General features: G+C 42.2%; 1 protein-coding gene across 1 annotated transcript; it reads right to left on the reverse strand.

The window, feature by feature from the left end:
- Nucleotides 1–7,186: 7,186 nt before the first annotated feature.
- On the reverse strand, nucleotides 7,187–14,080 carry ears2 (glutamyl-tRNA synthetase 2, mitochondrial). Its single transcript, XM_033623359.2, has 10 exons — nucleotides 13,684–14,080; nucleotides 12,286–12,441; nucleotides 11,980–12,169; nucleotides 11,718–11,868; nucleotides 11,100–11,421; nucleotides 10,828–10,936; nucleotides 10,063–10,213; nucleotides 8,695–8,825; nucleotides 8,468–8,603; nucleotides 7,187–7,492 (listed from the first exon to the last, which is right to left on the reverse strand). Exons 1-10 carry the CDS (start codon nucleotides 13,826–13,828, stop codon nucleotides 7,397–7,399), a joined length of 1,587 nt encoding a protein of 528 aa, XP_033479250.2. The 5' UTR covers nucleotides 13,829–14,080; the 3' UTR covers nucleotides 7,187–7,396.
- Between the last annotated feature and the right edge of the window lie 1,072 nt (nucleotides 14,081–15,152).

Consider the following 15,152-nt stretch of genomic DNA (forward strand, 5'->3'; position numbering starts at 1 on the left):
ATTACGTTTATGTAACTATAGATTGTGTGCATTGGACTTTTAAAGGTAGATGGGGTGTCTGAAATAAAACACATGAAAAAAATCCTCCTCTTTGATGGCAGGTGAGGCCTTGGGCAACATCCCAGCCTTCCATTTCTTTAAACCCGTTTTTGGCTACTTAGCAGTACGAGTGAAAACACCATTGATAATTTTAGTTGACGGTGGTTAGCATTATCACTTCACAGCAAGAGGGTTCCCAGTTCGAATCCAGGGTGGGGGCTCTGAACCCCAGGGTGGAGGAGCCCTTCTGTTTGCATGTTCTCCCCATGTCAGCGTGGGTTTTCTCCAGGTACTCCAGCTTCCTCCCACAGTCCAAAGACATACAGGTTAATTGGTGACTCTAAATTGTCTGTAGGTGTGAATGTGAGCGCGAATGGTTGTCTGTCTCTATGTGTCAGCCCTGCGTTAGTCTGGCATTCTGTCCAGGGTGTACCCTGCCTCTCACCCAGTGTCCGAACCCTGGCGACTCCCAACAGGATAAGCGGTTACAGAAAAATAAATAAACATCCAGCAGTTTAGAAACATTATCATCCATTTGGAGTCGTGCTTTTGGCCACCTTTTAGCTCTGCTTTTGGTCTCTACCACCTAATAAAGCAATATCTGGCACTTCTGTTGCTAAACGTTGAAGCTAGTTACTAAATGTGTCTCTCTGCTATTTGCTGCTGAACAGGTAGTGTACAGAGGGTTTGAGAGGTTTGGGCTGAAAACAGCTGCCTGCTGAGTTCAAAAGCAATGAGCTAAAACTGCCCTAAAGCTCCGTAAGGCCGAGGGACGCTGCAGGTCCAGGTGGTAATTCTGTGTAGGCTCATCACTAGCTCCCTCTCATGTGTCACATTGTTTTCACATTGTCATCCAACACATTGTTATTATAGAAATATTGATTATAGCTGCTTTAAATGAGAGCCATGAGTCCACACAGTGAGCATTTCTGTGAGGCTGTGGCTGAAGAGCGTCTTTCTTTTTTTTCTTTGTCCACACACAGGCTACCAGAAACAGCATCACAGGTTGAATTAATTTAAATTGCTATTAAAAGTTCTGATCGTCCACAAACGTCCACCAAGAAAGTCACACACAAACACACACACACACACACACACACACACACACACGTGCACTAACATTAACAAGAAGCAGGGCGAGAGTTTTAATTGACACTATTAGTGCTGAAGAGAAGATGCAGTTGATGTGACCCATTTCACTCATTGGCCACTAGATGGTAGTATAGATACAACGTGTGACTGTTTCTGCACCCTGCAGGTGTTCTCTGAAGCTTTTCAGTCCTAAGTGATTGTCTTACACTTGGGATACAAAATGGATACAAATGCATGTCTGTTAGTGAAGCAAAGCAACAATCAGCACACTTCAGGCTCTAAGAAGCAGTACTGTAAACAACAGCTGTACTACAGTAATTACTGTTGAGGTGTTGCACTGTAACAGCTGATATCCTGCCATGTGTATGTGCTTTTCTGTAATCCAGCCAAACATTACAGCAGCTGCTCTCACTGAAGAGGGCTACAACTGACTCCTCTCTAAAGAAAGGAAACAGATGACTTCTTCTAACCCTTCTTCACCACTTCTTCTTTTTCTCTCACAGAAAATGACCTCACACTGCTCTTAAGACATGTGACAAACCTGAATAAATACATGAGATGACAGCATCACAATGCCCCCATCCATAGAGCAAGAGGGCTCACTGAATGGTTGTATGAATATGAAAATGATCTGAATCATGTGCTATGACCTTTGCAGTTACAAGATCTGAGGATGATTAGTCCCCAGCTTGCATCCAAGCAGCGTGCTACACCATGGATCTGCCCTCTTGATCCACACCTTGAGGCTTTTTCTGCAGCCTCACTGATGTCTCTGGTGGCTTTCTTCTCCTGTAACTCTCTGATGCCAAGGAACCTGAGTGCACGGTGCACAGATTGCCCTGGGAAACCCCTGCAGCCTACTTCAGTTGGCTCACAGCAGGCCCCTTCAACCACTCTCTCTACAGGCCTCTAACAGCGCAAGGTATTTGGCCTTCTTTTGCACTGTAAGTTCCAGCAGCACTACTTGCTTTGTGGAGTCAGATGTTAAGACCAAATCTGTCCTGCGAGACGTCCTTGCAGTATGCTCTGGAAAGTTAAGGTGCCTCCAAAGGTCCACTTTCAGCTGCCAGTCACAAGCTGAGGCTAGCAGCTCAGTTGAGACCTTGCGCTCTGACAAAGGCGATGTTGTGCCTTGCTCGGACCTGACGTATGCTCTGCTGGATTCTAGTGCAGATGGTGTTAGCCACTGCCTTCAGCACCTGGTCATGGCACCAGGTGTACCTCCCCTCTCCTAGGGCTTTAGGGCAGCAGCTCAGGATGTGTTCTTGGGAACCTTTTGCTGGGCACAGTGGACATGCCGAGGTTTCTGATAGCCCCCATCAATGCAGGCTGGATGGGCTTGGGAGGACATCATACACTGGCTGGGTCAGAAACTTGAGTCCTGCTGGTTCTTAGTTCCACAGTACTGTCTAGGTGATCTTCCAGGCAGATGCATGGTCCCATTTCGTCCAAGCACCTTGTTGGCACATGGCCACTGTCCTGCTGCGGCGTTCATCCCTTCGCAAGCTTGTAGAATCACTGCTGAGGAGCACTAAAGCTCTACTGGCGGCATGTGGTGGCCCAACACCTTACTAACACTTCACTTTAAGTTTTTTATTTTTTTTTTGCCGTTAATTTGTCATCCATCTGTGTATCCTAGCAGCACATCAAACTACTCAAAAAGTTTTGATCCCTGAGATCATAGAAATTGGGCTTGTAGTTCACAACATATCTTCACATGGAGATTTCTTGCCCTTGACAAAGTATTGAAATGAAAGAAAGACTGATAATGCCTCCCTCAGGCCATGCTGCTAATAAAATGTCATTTCCATTTTTGTTTTCCATTTATAATGGCCCCTATCGACATGCCACCACCTTCAGTTGTCAACACACCGTGCGTCTGCATGTGTTGCTGCACAAGATAAATCGCAATGACCACAAAGTCTCTCCAAAGGTCAAGTATGCACAATTCCCAAAACTAAATGAATCAAGGAAATCCAGTCATGCCCATATATCCAGACACTCTCACACACTTCCTGTTCTCTTTTTAATGTCTGGCATTTCTGTCCAAACAAAATCAAGTGCAGTCTGATCACAGATCTAAACAGCTGCAGTCACGACCTTCACATTCAGTAACTCGGCTCGTTTGCACATTTGATTTGCAGCATCACCATGTGGTGCTGATTTGGTGCAGGAAGGGATGAGTTGATTGTGAGAGTGAGTCAGAATATTTTCTTTTGCAAAAGAATATTTGCAAAAGACTTTGTGGATGTGCAGAGCAAGGAACTGGACGAACTTCACGGTCAGAACAGAGGGACTCACAACCACAACCTAAACCTCTAAGAGTGCAACATCTGAGTAATATAATTGTCGTTTAGTCATTCATGGCTGTTTGCAACTATCAATCTCTTTTAGTCAGTGTTTAAAAGAAAGTAACACAAAAAGTCCCAATGCCTTTGTTAGCTGCTTCTAAGAGTACAGCAGCATATAGTCTTTCCCTTAGCTATACTGTTTAGCAGGTGTGTGCATCTGTACAGTCAAGCCTAATGTTTTTCTTGATCGCATTTATCATGCGCTGAAGCATTAGAAATTAATTCCTGATCTTGGCCCTGTGCTGTTGCCTCCCTGGAGCTATTGTTCCTGGCCTGCAGTGAGGCGTTCGACCGATTTAAGGAAACATTCAGAGTGATAAATTAAGCTTAGTCTGATCAAGATGCTGCTGCAATGTGGGAACAATTATTCTCCAGCGTAATCTCTAAACCACATCCTGTCTGAGTGGTGCCCTGATTAAGGAGGATTGTGTGTCTGTGTGTTCTAAAATGTGGGACTTCATTAAAAATAACGCAGAAGTTAAGCAGCTTACCTTCCTCTCAGGCTTTTTATTGCTCTTGAATCTTTTAATTAGGACACAAATAAAAAAGAACGAATGAGGACTTTGTCGATTATAGGCGGCCATCTGTACTCTGGAAGTACTGTGGATCTAATGGGCCACAGAGTTTAGATATTCATAATCCAGGATTGATGTTTGATTCCAGGCTCTGATCATGATTTCAACTGTTGGGATCATCCCTGCTTCAGCTGAGTGCTGCCATGTTTACTAATTTTGCTGATATAGTAACTGTGGTTACTCTAAATTCAAATACATCTTAATCACTCAGAGTGTCTCACACATTCTGATGAAACACCTGGAGCGTGTGCAGTACAGTACAGAACAGAACATACCGTTAAACACACTGCACTGAACCTGCTACCTGCTATGGGTTGGAAAGCAGTGGTCAAAAACAGTATTTCAGCCCATCCTGTTTTTCCATCTGCTAACCAAGACAAACCTCACATGCTGCGGCTGCCAACGTTAACACACACACACAAAAAATAAACACACTGATCTGGCTCCCTGTTCAGCACTCTACAGGAAAGCTAGAGAGAGCTGCTCTGCCACATCATCAAAAATGAGTCTGACCAAACAAGACAAGGAAACATAGAAAAGGAGAACCCTGAACTTCAGTGAGTATTAAAAATCCCACAGGATTTGAAAATTTACAACTTAGATTACAGCAGTGACATTAGCAGATCAATAAACACTCAGCACATTGTAGTCCATCTGTGTTTCATTAACTAGAGTGAAGAAAAATTGTTTTCATATTCCCCTCAGTATCGTACTTTATGCTGTTACTTTCTTACACTATAAAAAAGTGATTGTATGTTTTTAATGGAATCCATTCAACAAATGATTATGAAAAGTTCAGCCTGAAGCTTAATCACTGACCATGGAATAGAATACACAATATAATACATCATCCATCATGACCGGTTTGGCGGTGGGTCAGAGATGGTCTGGGGAGGCATATCCTTGGAGGGTCACACCGACCTCAGTGTCATAGCCAGTAGTACCCTGACTGCTGTTAGGTACCGACCTTGTCAGACCTTATGCTGGTGCAGGGGGCCCTGGGTTCCTCCTGGTGCAGGACAATGCCTTGCCTCATGTGGACAGTGTGTAGGCAGTTCCTGGATGACGAAGGCATTGATGCCATTGACTGGCCCTCTTGTTCGCCTGATCTAAATCCAACTGAGCACCTATGGGACCTTATGTATCGGTGCATCCGACGCCGCCAAGTACCGCCACAGACTTTCCAGGAGCTCACTGATGACCTGATCCAGGTCTGGGAGGACAGCTTCTCCATTTCCTCCATCTCCATGTTTTAAGGGTGCATGACCTTTCGAGCATGTATCATTTTGTCACTGTTCTGAACAGACGACATAACTCAAAATCTGATTAAAGTACTGCACTATCACAGCTGGGACCGGATGTCAATTTGACGCCAGAAAGACATTGGACTCTTATGTTGGACAGACATTAAATTTTGGTTGGAATGAACATCGGGTTGACGATATTTTAACTGTCTACCAATGTTAGAATTTCACGTTGTGTGGATGTTAACATTATGATGTTTTGCAAACGTTGGGCTTTGTTCGCCATACCTCACAACTAAATGACATTATTCTACGATGGTGTTTGCTGGTATGCAAAAATGTATGTAATTAAAATGCAAGTAATTTGCAATTTCATAATACATTCTGTACAAATTAATATTGTCACTTTTTAGACATTTAGTACCCTCAATGTGGGTCTGACCCGGGGCGATCTCTAGCTCACCTGACCCATGTAGAGTGAGTCCTCTTCAAACATTCCTGTCAATCTCCAGCCGCTCTACAAAAAAGGCAATAAAACCCCTTAAAATAGTAATAATAACTAGAGAGTCAAATTGCGGGTGTGAATGCGGCATCCTGAATAGCTGACTACAGTGACATGCTGTCTTTAAACGTTGAATAATACCATTAATGTGTGAATGTTGTGGAATATTTTAAGGTTTTTTTGAAAATCTGACACTACACTACAATGCTGTTTTAATGTGAATGAATGTCATTGAATAGTTGAATGATACCAATTGTTACATATTTCAAGGCTTTTGAAAAGCTGACGCTACACTGAAATGCTGGTTTTAATGTGTAAGAATAAGGTCAAGTGATAGAAATAGTTGAAAAACTTTAAATGGGTCAAATTAATATGAATGTCATTGAAAAGTTGAACGATACTCATATTGTTGAATACGTAAAGGTTGTTGAAGGCTGGTTTCAAACATTGATGATACCATTAATGTATGATGGATGTGGAATATTTCAAGGTTCTTGAAAAGCTGACACTACACTGCAATGCTGGTTTAGTGATTAAAGAGGAGGTCTAGTGATAGGAACAGTTTAAAAAGTTGAAAGGGGTCTAATTACTATGAATGTCAATGAAAAGTTGAATGATACTCAGAATGTAGAATATTGTGAGGGTTGCTGAAAAGCTGATGTTACACTGCAATGCTGATTTAAATGTGTAAGAAGGTGAAGAAGTTGGAGTAGCTGCAGTGCAGTACCACCATGGTACCACCGTACCCAACTATACCAATGCGCATTGCTATGGTGCAGCACAGTGGTACAGTGGTTAGCACTGTTGCCTCACAACAAGGTTAGCATTCGAATCCAGGGTGAAAGTTTCAAACCCTAGGGGAGCCCTTCTCTGCGTGGGTTTTCTCTAGGTACTCCGGTTTCCTCCCTCCCACAGTCCAAAGACATGCAGGTTGGGTAAAATTGCCCATAGGTGTGAATGTGTGCGTGAATGGTTGTCTGTCTCTATACGTTACCCCTGTGATAGTCTGTAACCCATACCCACCTCTCCCCCCCACTGCGACCCCTAACAGAAATAGCAATTATGAATGAGATGAATGAGTACTACTTAGCAAAATAATTTATGACTTTGTTTTAGCAAAATGTTTTTTTTTTTGAGTCCCTCTGTAAGCATGACTGACTTAAGCTTTGACAGAAATGTTTGGTTTTCGTGCCTCCTTGAAAAGGTTTTTCTGGTGAATGCCCAACACATCTGTCTGTTGTAGTCTGTTAAAATGCTTTGCAGGAGAAAGCACATTTGCATAAAAATACCGTGGTACTTCCCATCCTTGTCTGCGTGTGTCACCTGTTCCTGTAAACTCTACTAAACAGTACTGATGAACACAAACAGACCATGCAGGAAAAATCTGTTTTCATCTCTTTTATAAAAAATGTTACAATAATTCAGGTATTGTTTAAATTATATCAGTTGGGTGCAGATCACGTTAAATGTGTCCCAGATCGTTTTGGCAGAATCGCCAGGTGGTTGCATGTAACTGTCAACATACATGTCTTAAACAGCAGCTTATCTTCATCATGTTCCTATTGATCTGTGATCTGACACGCTGTCCAGTCTTTAATTTGTCTCTGAAAGCAGCAGAAGTTTCTGGAATCGATGGCTGATCTCTGCAGGCCCCAAACACACCATCATCTCAGCTACACTGGGTCCTTGCTGCAGGTCAGAGGTGAACAGAGGATCAGGGGTCAGTGAAGTAATGCAATCAAACCACACAGTGAGAAAACACAGAATAGAGTAACAGAAACACAAACAATAACCTCTGTAAAGAGCAATCATATATATGTATGCTCATTTCTCTCTGACTACACAGCCCCAGACTGTTTTTCATTTTCAAACTTGTAGTCTTTAGCAAACCAGCGCTGACTGAAGTGACATCGCTTGGTCAGTTTGTCAGAGTTCTCACAGCTCCGTCTGAAGCCACAAAAACATGTGCGAGTCAAGAGACATTGGACCCCTGGGCACAGGTAAGCCAAGAGCCACACCACCTCTCTCTCCTAGGAGCACACTGACTCACATTTGGGTGTGGTTCTGTCTTTTTTTGGTTGTCTTTTGCATCCTTTTATAGTTGTTATACATATTTTTGTGGTTTTGTATCAAAGTGTGGTCATTTTGTGTCCTTGTGATTGTTTTGTGTCTCTTTGTAGTCATTTTGTGCTGCTTTGAGGTTATTTGTGTCACTTTTTTGTAATTATTTTTAGTCTCTCTGCAGTTCTTTTGCACCTCTTTGAGATCAGTTGGAGTGTCCTCCTGGCTGCTACATGTTAATGTGATTGACATTTTGCAGGTAAAGAACCAGGGGCCCCTGACACTTTGAGCCCCAGGGCCTGTGCCTTGTAGGTCCATTCAGTAATCCATCCATGCACAAAAGGCTTTATACAACTTTTTTCCCCCCATATGCTTTCTTAGTACTTCACAAGACCTACAGAGAGACTTTGGTGTGTAAAAACCTCAGCAGGATGACACATCATATTTGCTTATTTGAAGGTAATCAAAGTAGCAGGTTGCTGTGTAGATCAGGAAATATTGAGGCATGATGTCAGTCACACACTGCAAAGAATCTGTGTAGTGTTTATGTAGTGTTTTTGTATTAATGTCAGTCATTAAAATGAAGACGATGCGTTCAGGTACCTGCAGACCACTGAGAACCAGGCGTAACAGCTTCATCACTTCTCTGTACTTGGTGGCTTTAGCCTGCTTAGCCAGGGTCTTCAGATCTTTACTGAGTTGATCCATTTTCAGCTCTTCACCTTGCTCAGCTATTAATCTGAAGTGCAGACACACAGAACTGTTAACACACTGAACTTGTAAGTTATCATGAAACATGCAGTGAGAGAGTTATTAATAAAGCTTCATACTTCAGCACTAATGAAGCGATGTGCTGTGCCTCTGCAGTGAGTTCTGCCACCTGCTGGCTGGAGAAGGAAGGACGCACCCACAGGTAAGAGTAAGCAGGACTTGACAGCTCCTTCAGGGAGGTTATGTGGCCCTGTAGAGAGGGGAAGAAGATATGTTCAGTGTTAGTGGAGAGACAAGGGAGCAGCTTTGAGAATAAAGAGTAGAAGTCACGTGCAGGAGGAGACCTAAATGAACCTAAAACCTAAATGAAAGGTTGTTGGGCTAAGAAATTATTCAAAAATAAAGACAACGTATAACAAATATATTACCTTTTTTTTAACTGCAAATTATATCCACAAAGTAAAACTTTGACAATGTCAGTTTTATCTAAAAGGAAAAAGTTTTTAGGCTGTTCATCTCACTTCAATCTTTTTTTTTCATGCCGCAAAATGTATCTAGTGGACTGAAAAAGTGATTGATTTTGTTATTCTACTAAATTCTTTATATTTGCTGTATTAACAATTTATATATGAACAAAATGGGATACTTGGCATTTGTATATCCATTCTTTCCCTTCCCCTCACATTTAACCCACTGATGTTAATCAGTTTTGTGGTTTCAACATAACAAAACATTTTAAGTAATTTATTAGCTTGACTTAAAAAATCCTCCCATGTTCCTTTTTGTGCTGAACTGAAAATAAACACACAGCATCATCAAGGGGACAAACACAAACATTTCATACTTCTCCCTTTTTTCTTCACAAAAACTGTGACTGTATTTACTGTTTATTCTAATAGGTTTCTGTCTGAATGCTGGAAGATGCAGTTGTTTCCTAAATCCTGTGTAAAGCGGCTACACTACTTTTTTAGTCTGAGCTATACTTTGTTAGCCTCCGCTGTGCTTTGGCTCACAATGCTTACATCTACTGAATACATGTAAACATGCTAACAAACCGTTAGCATTCAAGATTTAGCATGTTTAAAACATGATATGACCACATGGTAACATGGTTTCAATTCATATTCATGACTAGAGCTGCAACGATTAGTTGATTGAAAGAAAACTGCCAACTATTTTGATCATTTATTACTTGTATCAGTCATTTTCATAAACAAAAATGTCAAACAGTTGCTGGTTCCAGCATCTTAAATGAGAGAATTTGTCATTTATGATGGTAAATGAGGAGTCTTCAGACAGTTGGTTGGACTAAAGAAACAAATCAAAGATGTAAATGTGGGTTCTGGAAAATTGTGATGAGCATTTTTCACTATTTTTGACATTTTAGAGACTAAGCACTTAAATGATTAATCGTGAAAATAATTGGTAGATTAGTTGATGATAATTGTTAGTCGCAGCCCTGTTCATAAGTATGCTGTTACAGTTACCTTACGATGATGAAGCACCCGCCGGATATAATCCTCGTGTAGCACTTTGTCCTGGATCTCAGCTGTACAGGCCTGCTGGATCTGTCCCTGCAGATCCTTTATCAGCAAATGGCACTGCTCCTCATCTCCAATACGACGTTGCAGGTGAATTCTGCCACAGTCAGAGAGATTATTGATGTATGAACTGTGACCATCATAAGGGAAAATTTACAGCCAAGCTAGCAGCCCTGTGAGGCTCTACATTACCACCCACCCGTTTAACATTTTGGAAATGCCATTATTTGTTTACTTTGTTTTTGCAGAGGTAGATGGAAGATTGACACCACTCTCACGCCTTTCTGGTAAATATGAAGCCACAGACAGAAGCTGATTAGCTCAGTTTAGCATAAAGACTGAAAATAGGGGGAACAGCGAGCCTGGTTTTCTCACAAAGCTTTAGAGGTATTGGTAGGCAGATGTTGTTACCTTTGGACAGAGCTAACTAGCTGTTTCCCCATGTTCCCATTCTTTGTGCTAAGCTAAGCTAACCATGTGCTGGCTGTAGCGGTGGCACTAGATGAGAGGTCCAAGGGATCATCAGTAATTACAACTCATCGTCTGAGAATGAATGTCTATAATCCATGGTAATTCATCCACAGAGCAACACAGCTAAATCCAACGTATCCATTCAAAGCCAAAGATATGCTCAGAAAAGGGAGCAGTACGTCCTACTATTGTGAGAAACATAGCATAACAGTACAAGAGAGACGAGGAGCTCTGACTTACCTGTTGAACTCTGGTAGTTTTTCCAGGTCTAACAGAGCCGAATGTGTTGTGATCTTCGACGGATTAAACTCAGAGATCAGTTCATCTATCCTGCGCCCAATTCGATTGGCTGTAACCCAACATAAGTAAATTTTAGTTTATTTTCTTATTTGAAAGTCACTGTTTCCAGATGTCATTTTTAACGCAATATGTGAGTGCAGTTTAAAGCAGTTTCTTTACTTCACATGGTTTATGTTTTAACTCATTTCTCTGATAACCCCTCCGTCACTCACTGTTGAATCCAGACCCACAGTTGGTTGTGATGTCCAGCAGAGCCTCGGGCAGGACTCCATTTCTCTGGAAGCTTTGAATGAATATATCCCCCTGCCTCTTGGACAGCTTGCTGCCGTCTTTGTTCATCAGAAGTGGCAGATGTCCAAAAGTGGGCGGCTGCCATCCAAGAGCACGGTACATGAGGAGATGTTTGGAGGTGGAGATGAGCCACTCAGACCCCCGCAGCACATGGCTGATCCTCATGTAATGATCATCTACGATGTTGGCAAGGTGATAGGTGGGAAAACCATCTGCTTTGATCACTACAGGATCCCCCTCCACCTAAAAGAACAGGGCAGAGGGTATAAAAACAAACATTACTCAGTCAGTCCCCTCAGACATTTGAGTTTTGTGTTTTCTAGAAACAAAAGCTGTCGTTAAGCCATGTTTGCAATGTCAGAGATCTTGGATTCAAATCAAATGAGTAAATTTAAATGCATAAAAACAACACTTGGCTCACTAAGAAAGGGAGAATTGACGGTCACCACACCTACATTGATGTGTGACTCTATCCTACATAATTTAGTGTGAGGCTGTGAGACCAGTGAAACAGAGAGTAAAATCACTATAAATCTGACCTGTGCCACCTCATGATGATACCGTCCAAAGATCAGATCGTGAAAAGGCTCGACACCTGCTTCCAGATGAAACCTAATCACATGCGGCACTCCCTGAGCCAGTTTCTCCTTGACCTGCTCGGCCCGAAGGTGACGACACCTGTTGTCATACCTGGGGGTGAGAGGGAAACATCCTGAAGTCTGCCAAGATGTTATTTCAAGTCTGTGAGAATGTGATGTGTGGTGATTATAAATCATGTGTACGTTCATGTTAACTAGCCACCTGGGTGTCTGACCAGTCCGTAAGGCCTCTTTTTTGAGCAGATCGAGTCTCTGAGAGCTGCAGAAACAGTAGTAGGCGTGATCACTCTCCACAAGCTGCTGGGCCGTCTGACTGTACAGGTCCAGTCTCTGAGACTGCAGGTACGGACCCATCGGGCCTCCTCGACGAGGACTCTCATCTGGAGGTACACCTAGAGGTGAAAGTTTCTGTAAATGGGGTAAATTGTGCTCTAAGTGTACTGCTAAGATTGATCCATTAAGTCAATAACCGTGATGGATCACATGACACTAGTCCAGTGTTTCCTACCGGCCCACTCCAACATGTCCTCTATGGACTCTGCAGCTCCTGGTACCAGCCTGCTCTGATCAGTGTCCTCCAGTCGCAGGACAAATGAGCCTCCATACTTCTTGGCAAAGATGTAATTGTACAGAGCAGTTCGGAGGCCACCGAGGTGTAAGAAGCCTGCAGCATGAAAGTAATACTGTTAGAACATCAGACTGATTAAAAAAAATATCTGAAGAGACTGTTTTTCAGGTGTGAGATGGATAAAATATTAATAAAAGCGAACACTTTAACATGAACTGGACAGGCCTTTTTCACCGCAGACATTTTGTTCCATAAAAGTAGGAAAATCACAGGTGTAACATAACTAATGTTATCAGTTATACCTGTCAAAATGTCTTCCACGAAAAAATGCCTATTATACGTTGCATCATGAGCCTTCTTCAGATTAAAGTCTGCAACTGCACACACACTCATGTGCTGTACAATACAAGCACTGACTTCAAAGGCTGCATGTTGTGGGAGATTCTCTGAACAGTGTGGACTAAGAACATGTTTTTGTTCCTCCTGTACATGCATAGTGCTGATATATATATATATTTATAGCTGATATATGGTGTGTGTTGTACACAAGGCTTTTGAAATGAAGGTGTGGAGGAAATCTACGACAACATAATACTTTTTTTATGGGTATATTGACATTGTAAACTGCTGTGTGCTGTAGAACAGTGGTTCCCAACTGATAAGTCGTGGCCCAAAAGCAGGTTGCAAGTCCATTCTGAGTGGACAGCAAATGACTTGGGAACGTGTCGAGTTTGTAAAAAATACACTTTATTTTAAGTAAGTAATTTTCAGCACAACTCTTATTTTGAAGTGCTGTTTCCTGCTGTAGAGTGAGTGAATAACAGACAGCTACTTCACAGAGACAGCAAACTAGCTCAGTGACATGGCCAAACGCAAGTATGACACTTAATTTATTAAACTGTGTGGACCTTGAACTACTGACTGAGGAGAAATCTGGAAACCAGTTGGGAGCTACTGCTGTAGAGGACAAAGTGGAGCAAACAGGGACACACAGAAATCTGATTAGAAGTTGGCTGAATCCAAAGACAGACCTCAAAACAGGAGACTGCTTTTCAACATTAAGTTGGCTGCCAGTTGAATTCATACAACACTAAGTCATATTACATACTACTCTGGTGTATGTTGTTATAGTAGGTGGTGTCATATACTTAGCTACCACTGACCAAACCACTGTCACTTTGCATAATGCACTATTACAACACTGACACTAGTCCAAATAGATAAATAAATAAAATAAAGGAGAGAGCAATTCCTGCCCTTGTGCTACAGACAGAGAATCACAGTTCCTAGCTGTCAATGGGGACATTTTAACACTGTGTTTTAGGTTGAGGACCTTACCTGTGGGACTGGGTGCAAACCTGACCCTCACTTCACCCTGAACCGTGGAGCAGCATCTAGTGACGGCTGTGTTGAGCTGGAGTCTAACCCGCCTGTTTCTGACCGCTGTCAGACACCGAAAACATCTCAGAGCCAGCGGCATCATAACTTTTACATTGGCCGAGCTAACGTTAGCTAACGTTAGCTAGCTGGGTGGCAACACAGCTCCGTGAGTGTATACGACGTTACTGACACTGTATTTCGATAGGCGACAGCAAGACGACAACACGGGACGTTTTAATACTCGTTATATTACTAATATTTGTCCCTCACATGTCTTTGAAGGCGTTTGTTTGGGTCATACATGACTTCCTCCTCCTCCTCCTCTTCTTCGTCTACTACTTCTTCGTGTTCTCCTTCTTCTTCGAGGTTTAATGGCGGTTGGCGAACCAGCTTTTAGATGCATTACCGCCACCTACTGGACTGGAGTGTCAAGCAGTTGGTTGGCAGGAAAACAAAACTGTAAAACAAGAGATACATAAAACAATAAATAAATAAATAAATTCTCTCTATTATTCCTATTACTCTTTAATAATCACTTAGAAGCTTACATATTTCCCTTGATATCTTTTTTAGTAGATTCCCCAATGTAATACTGTGCTTATCTTCAGTTAGGCCGTATATTAACTCCATTCTTTCTTCATCATAACTGTTGCAGTCTTTTAGCACATGTTTAACAGTTTTCTGTTCATTAAAGTGTGTAAATAGGGTGCTTACCTCATCTATGGAGAGTTTCATTCAATCCTGTTTGTTCTACTCTCGGACAGGTAATGACCATCTCGTCTCTTGGGCTCCCACTCCGTATTCCACCAGCAGTTATCACTTAACACTGATCTCCATTAGTTATCTGGCCTTGGCTGTTATGCACTGCGCACCATCTCAACAAGTCTGGGCAGTAACGAGCAGCGCCCCTCATTCAGCAGTAACCACTGAGGGATGGTGTTGCTGCGAAAACATTGTGGACATCCTCCAGTCTGACCCCAGGTTGCCCAGGTGAGCAAGCGGCTTCATTTTGAGCCGTAAAACCCTTTTAGCATTGTTAACCAATATGTGTTAACACCACTAGCCGTGTTGACCCTGCCAACGGTGCTAACAGAATTAACAATGATAACATAGTTAAAGTGTTACCAAAGGTAATCGCTGTATGAGCTAGCTTGCTCCCAACCTGTACACAGTGCAGCGTGGTCAAGACTGGCTAATCAGCAGACCCAAATGGAATCTGTAGATTTTTTTGTCTTTTTTTTATTTATTTTTTTTTTTTTTTTACAATTTTCAGTGGTGATCCACAATGAAAATCTTTTTTTTTTTTTCTCTCTCTGTCAAAGCTGATACAATCTGTGCAGATGTCATCAGAATTATGTCGGGGCAAATTCCCCGTGGCCCTGCTTATCAGAGTAGCAAGAATACCTTATCTTTGTTCTTAATGTGGT

This window comes from Epinephelus lanceolatus, chromosome 3, assembly GCF_041903045.1.
Source record: "Epinephelus lanceolatus isolate andai-2023 chromosome 3, ASM4190304v1, whole genome shotgun sequence".
NCBI classification, from domain to species: domain Eukaryota; kingdom Metazoa; phylum Chordata; class Actinopteri; order Perciformes; family Serranidae; genus Epinephelus; species Epinephelus lanceolatus.

Coding starts and splice junctions, on each gene's coding strand:
- ears2 (XM_033623359.2), bottom strand. CDS start 13,828: ATGATGCCGCTGGCTCTGAGATGTTTTCGGTGTCTGACAGCGGTCAGA. Junction 12,442..13,683: donor GTTTGCACCCAGTCCCACAG/GTAAGGTCCTCA, acceptor TTCATGCTGCAG/GCTTCTTACACCTCGGTGGC. Junction 11,422..11,717: donor ATCATCATGAGGTGGCACAG/GTCAGATTTATA, acceptor CTGTTCTTTTAG/GTGGAGGGGGATCCTGTAGT.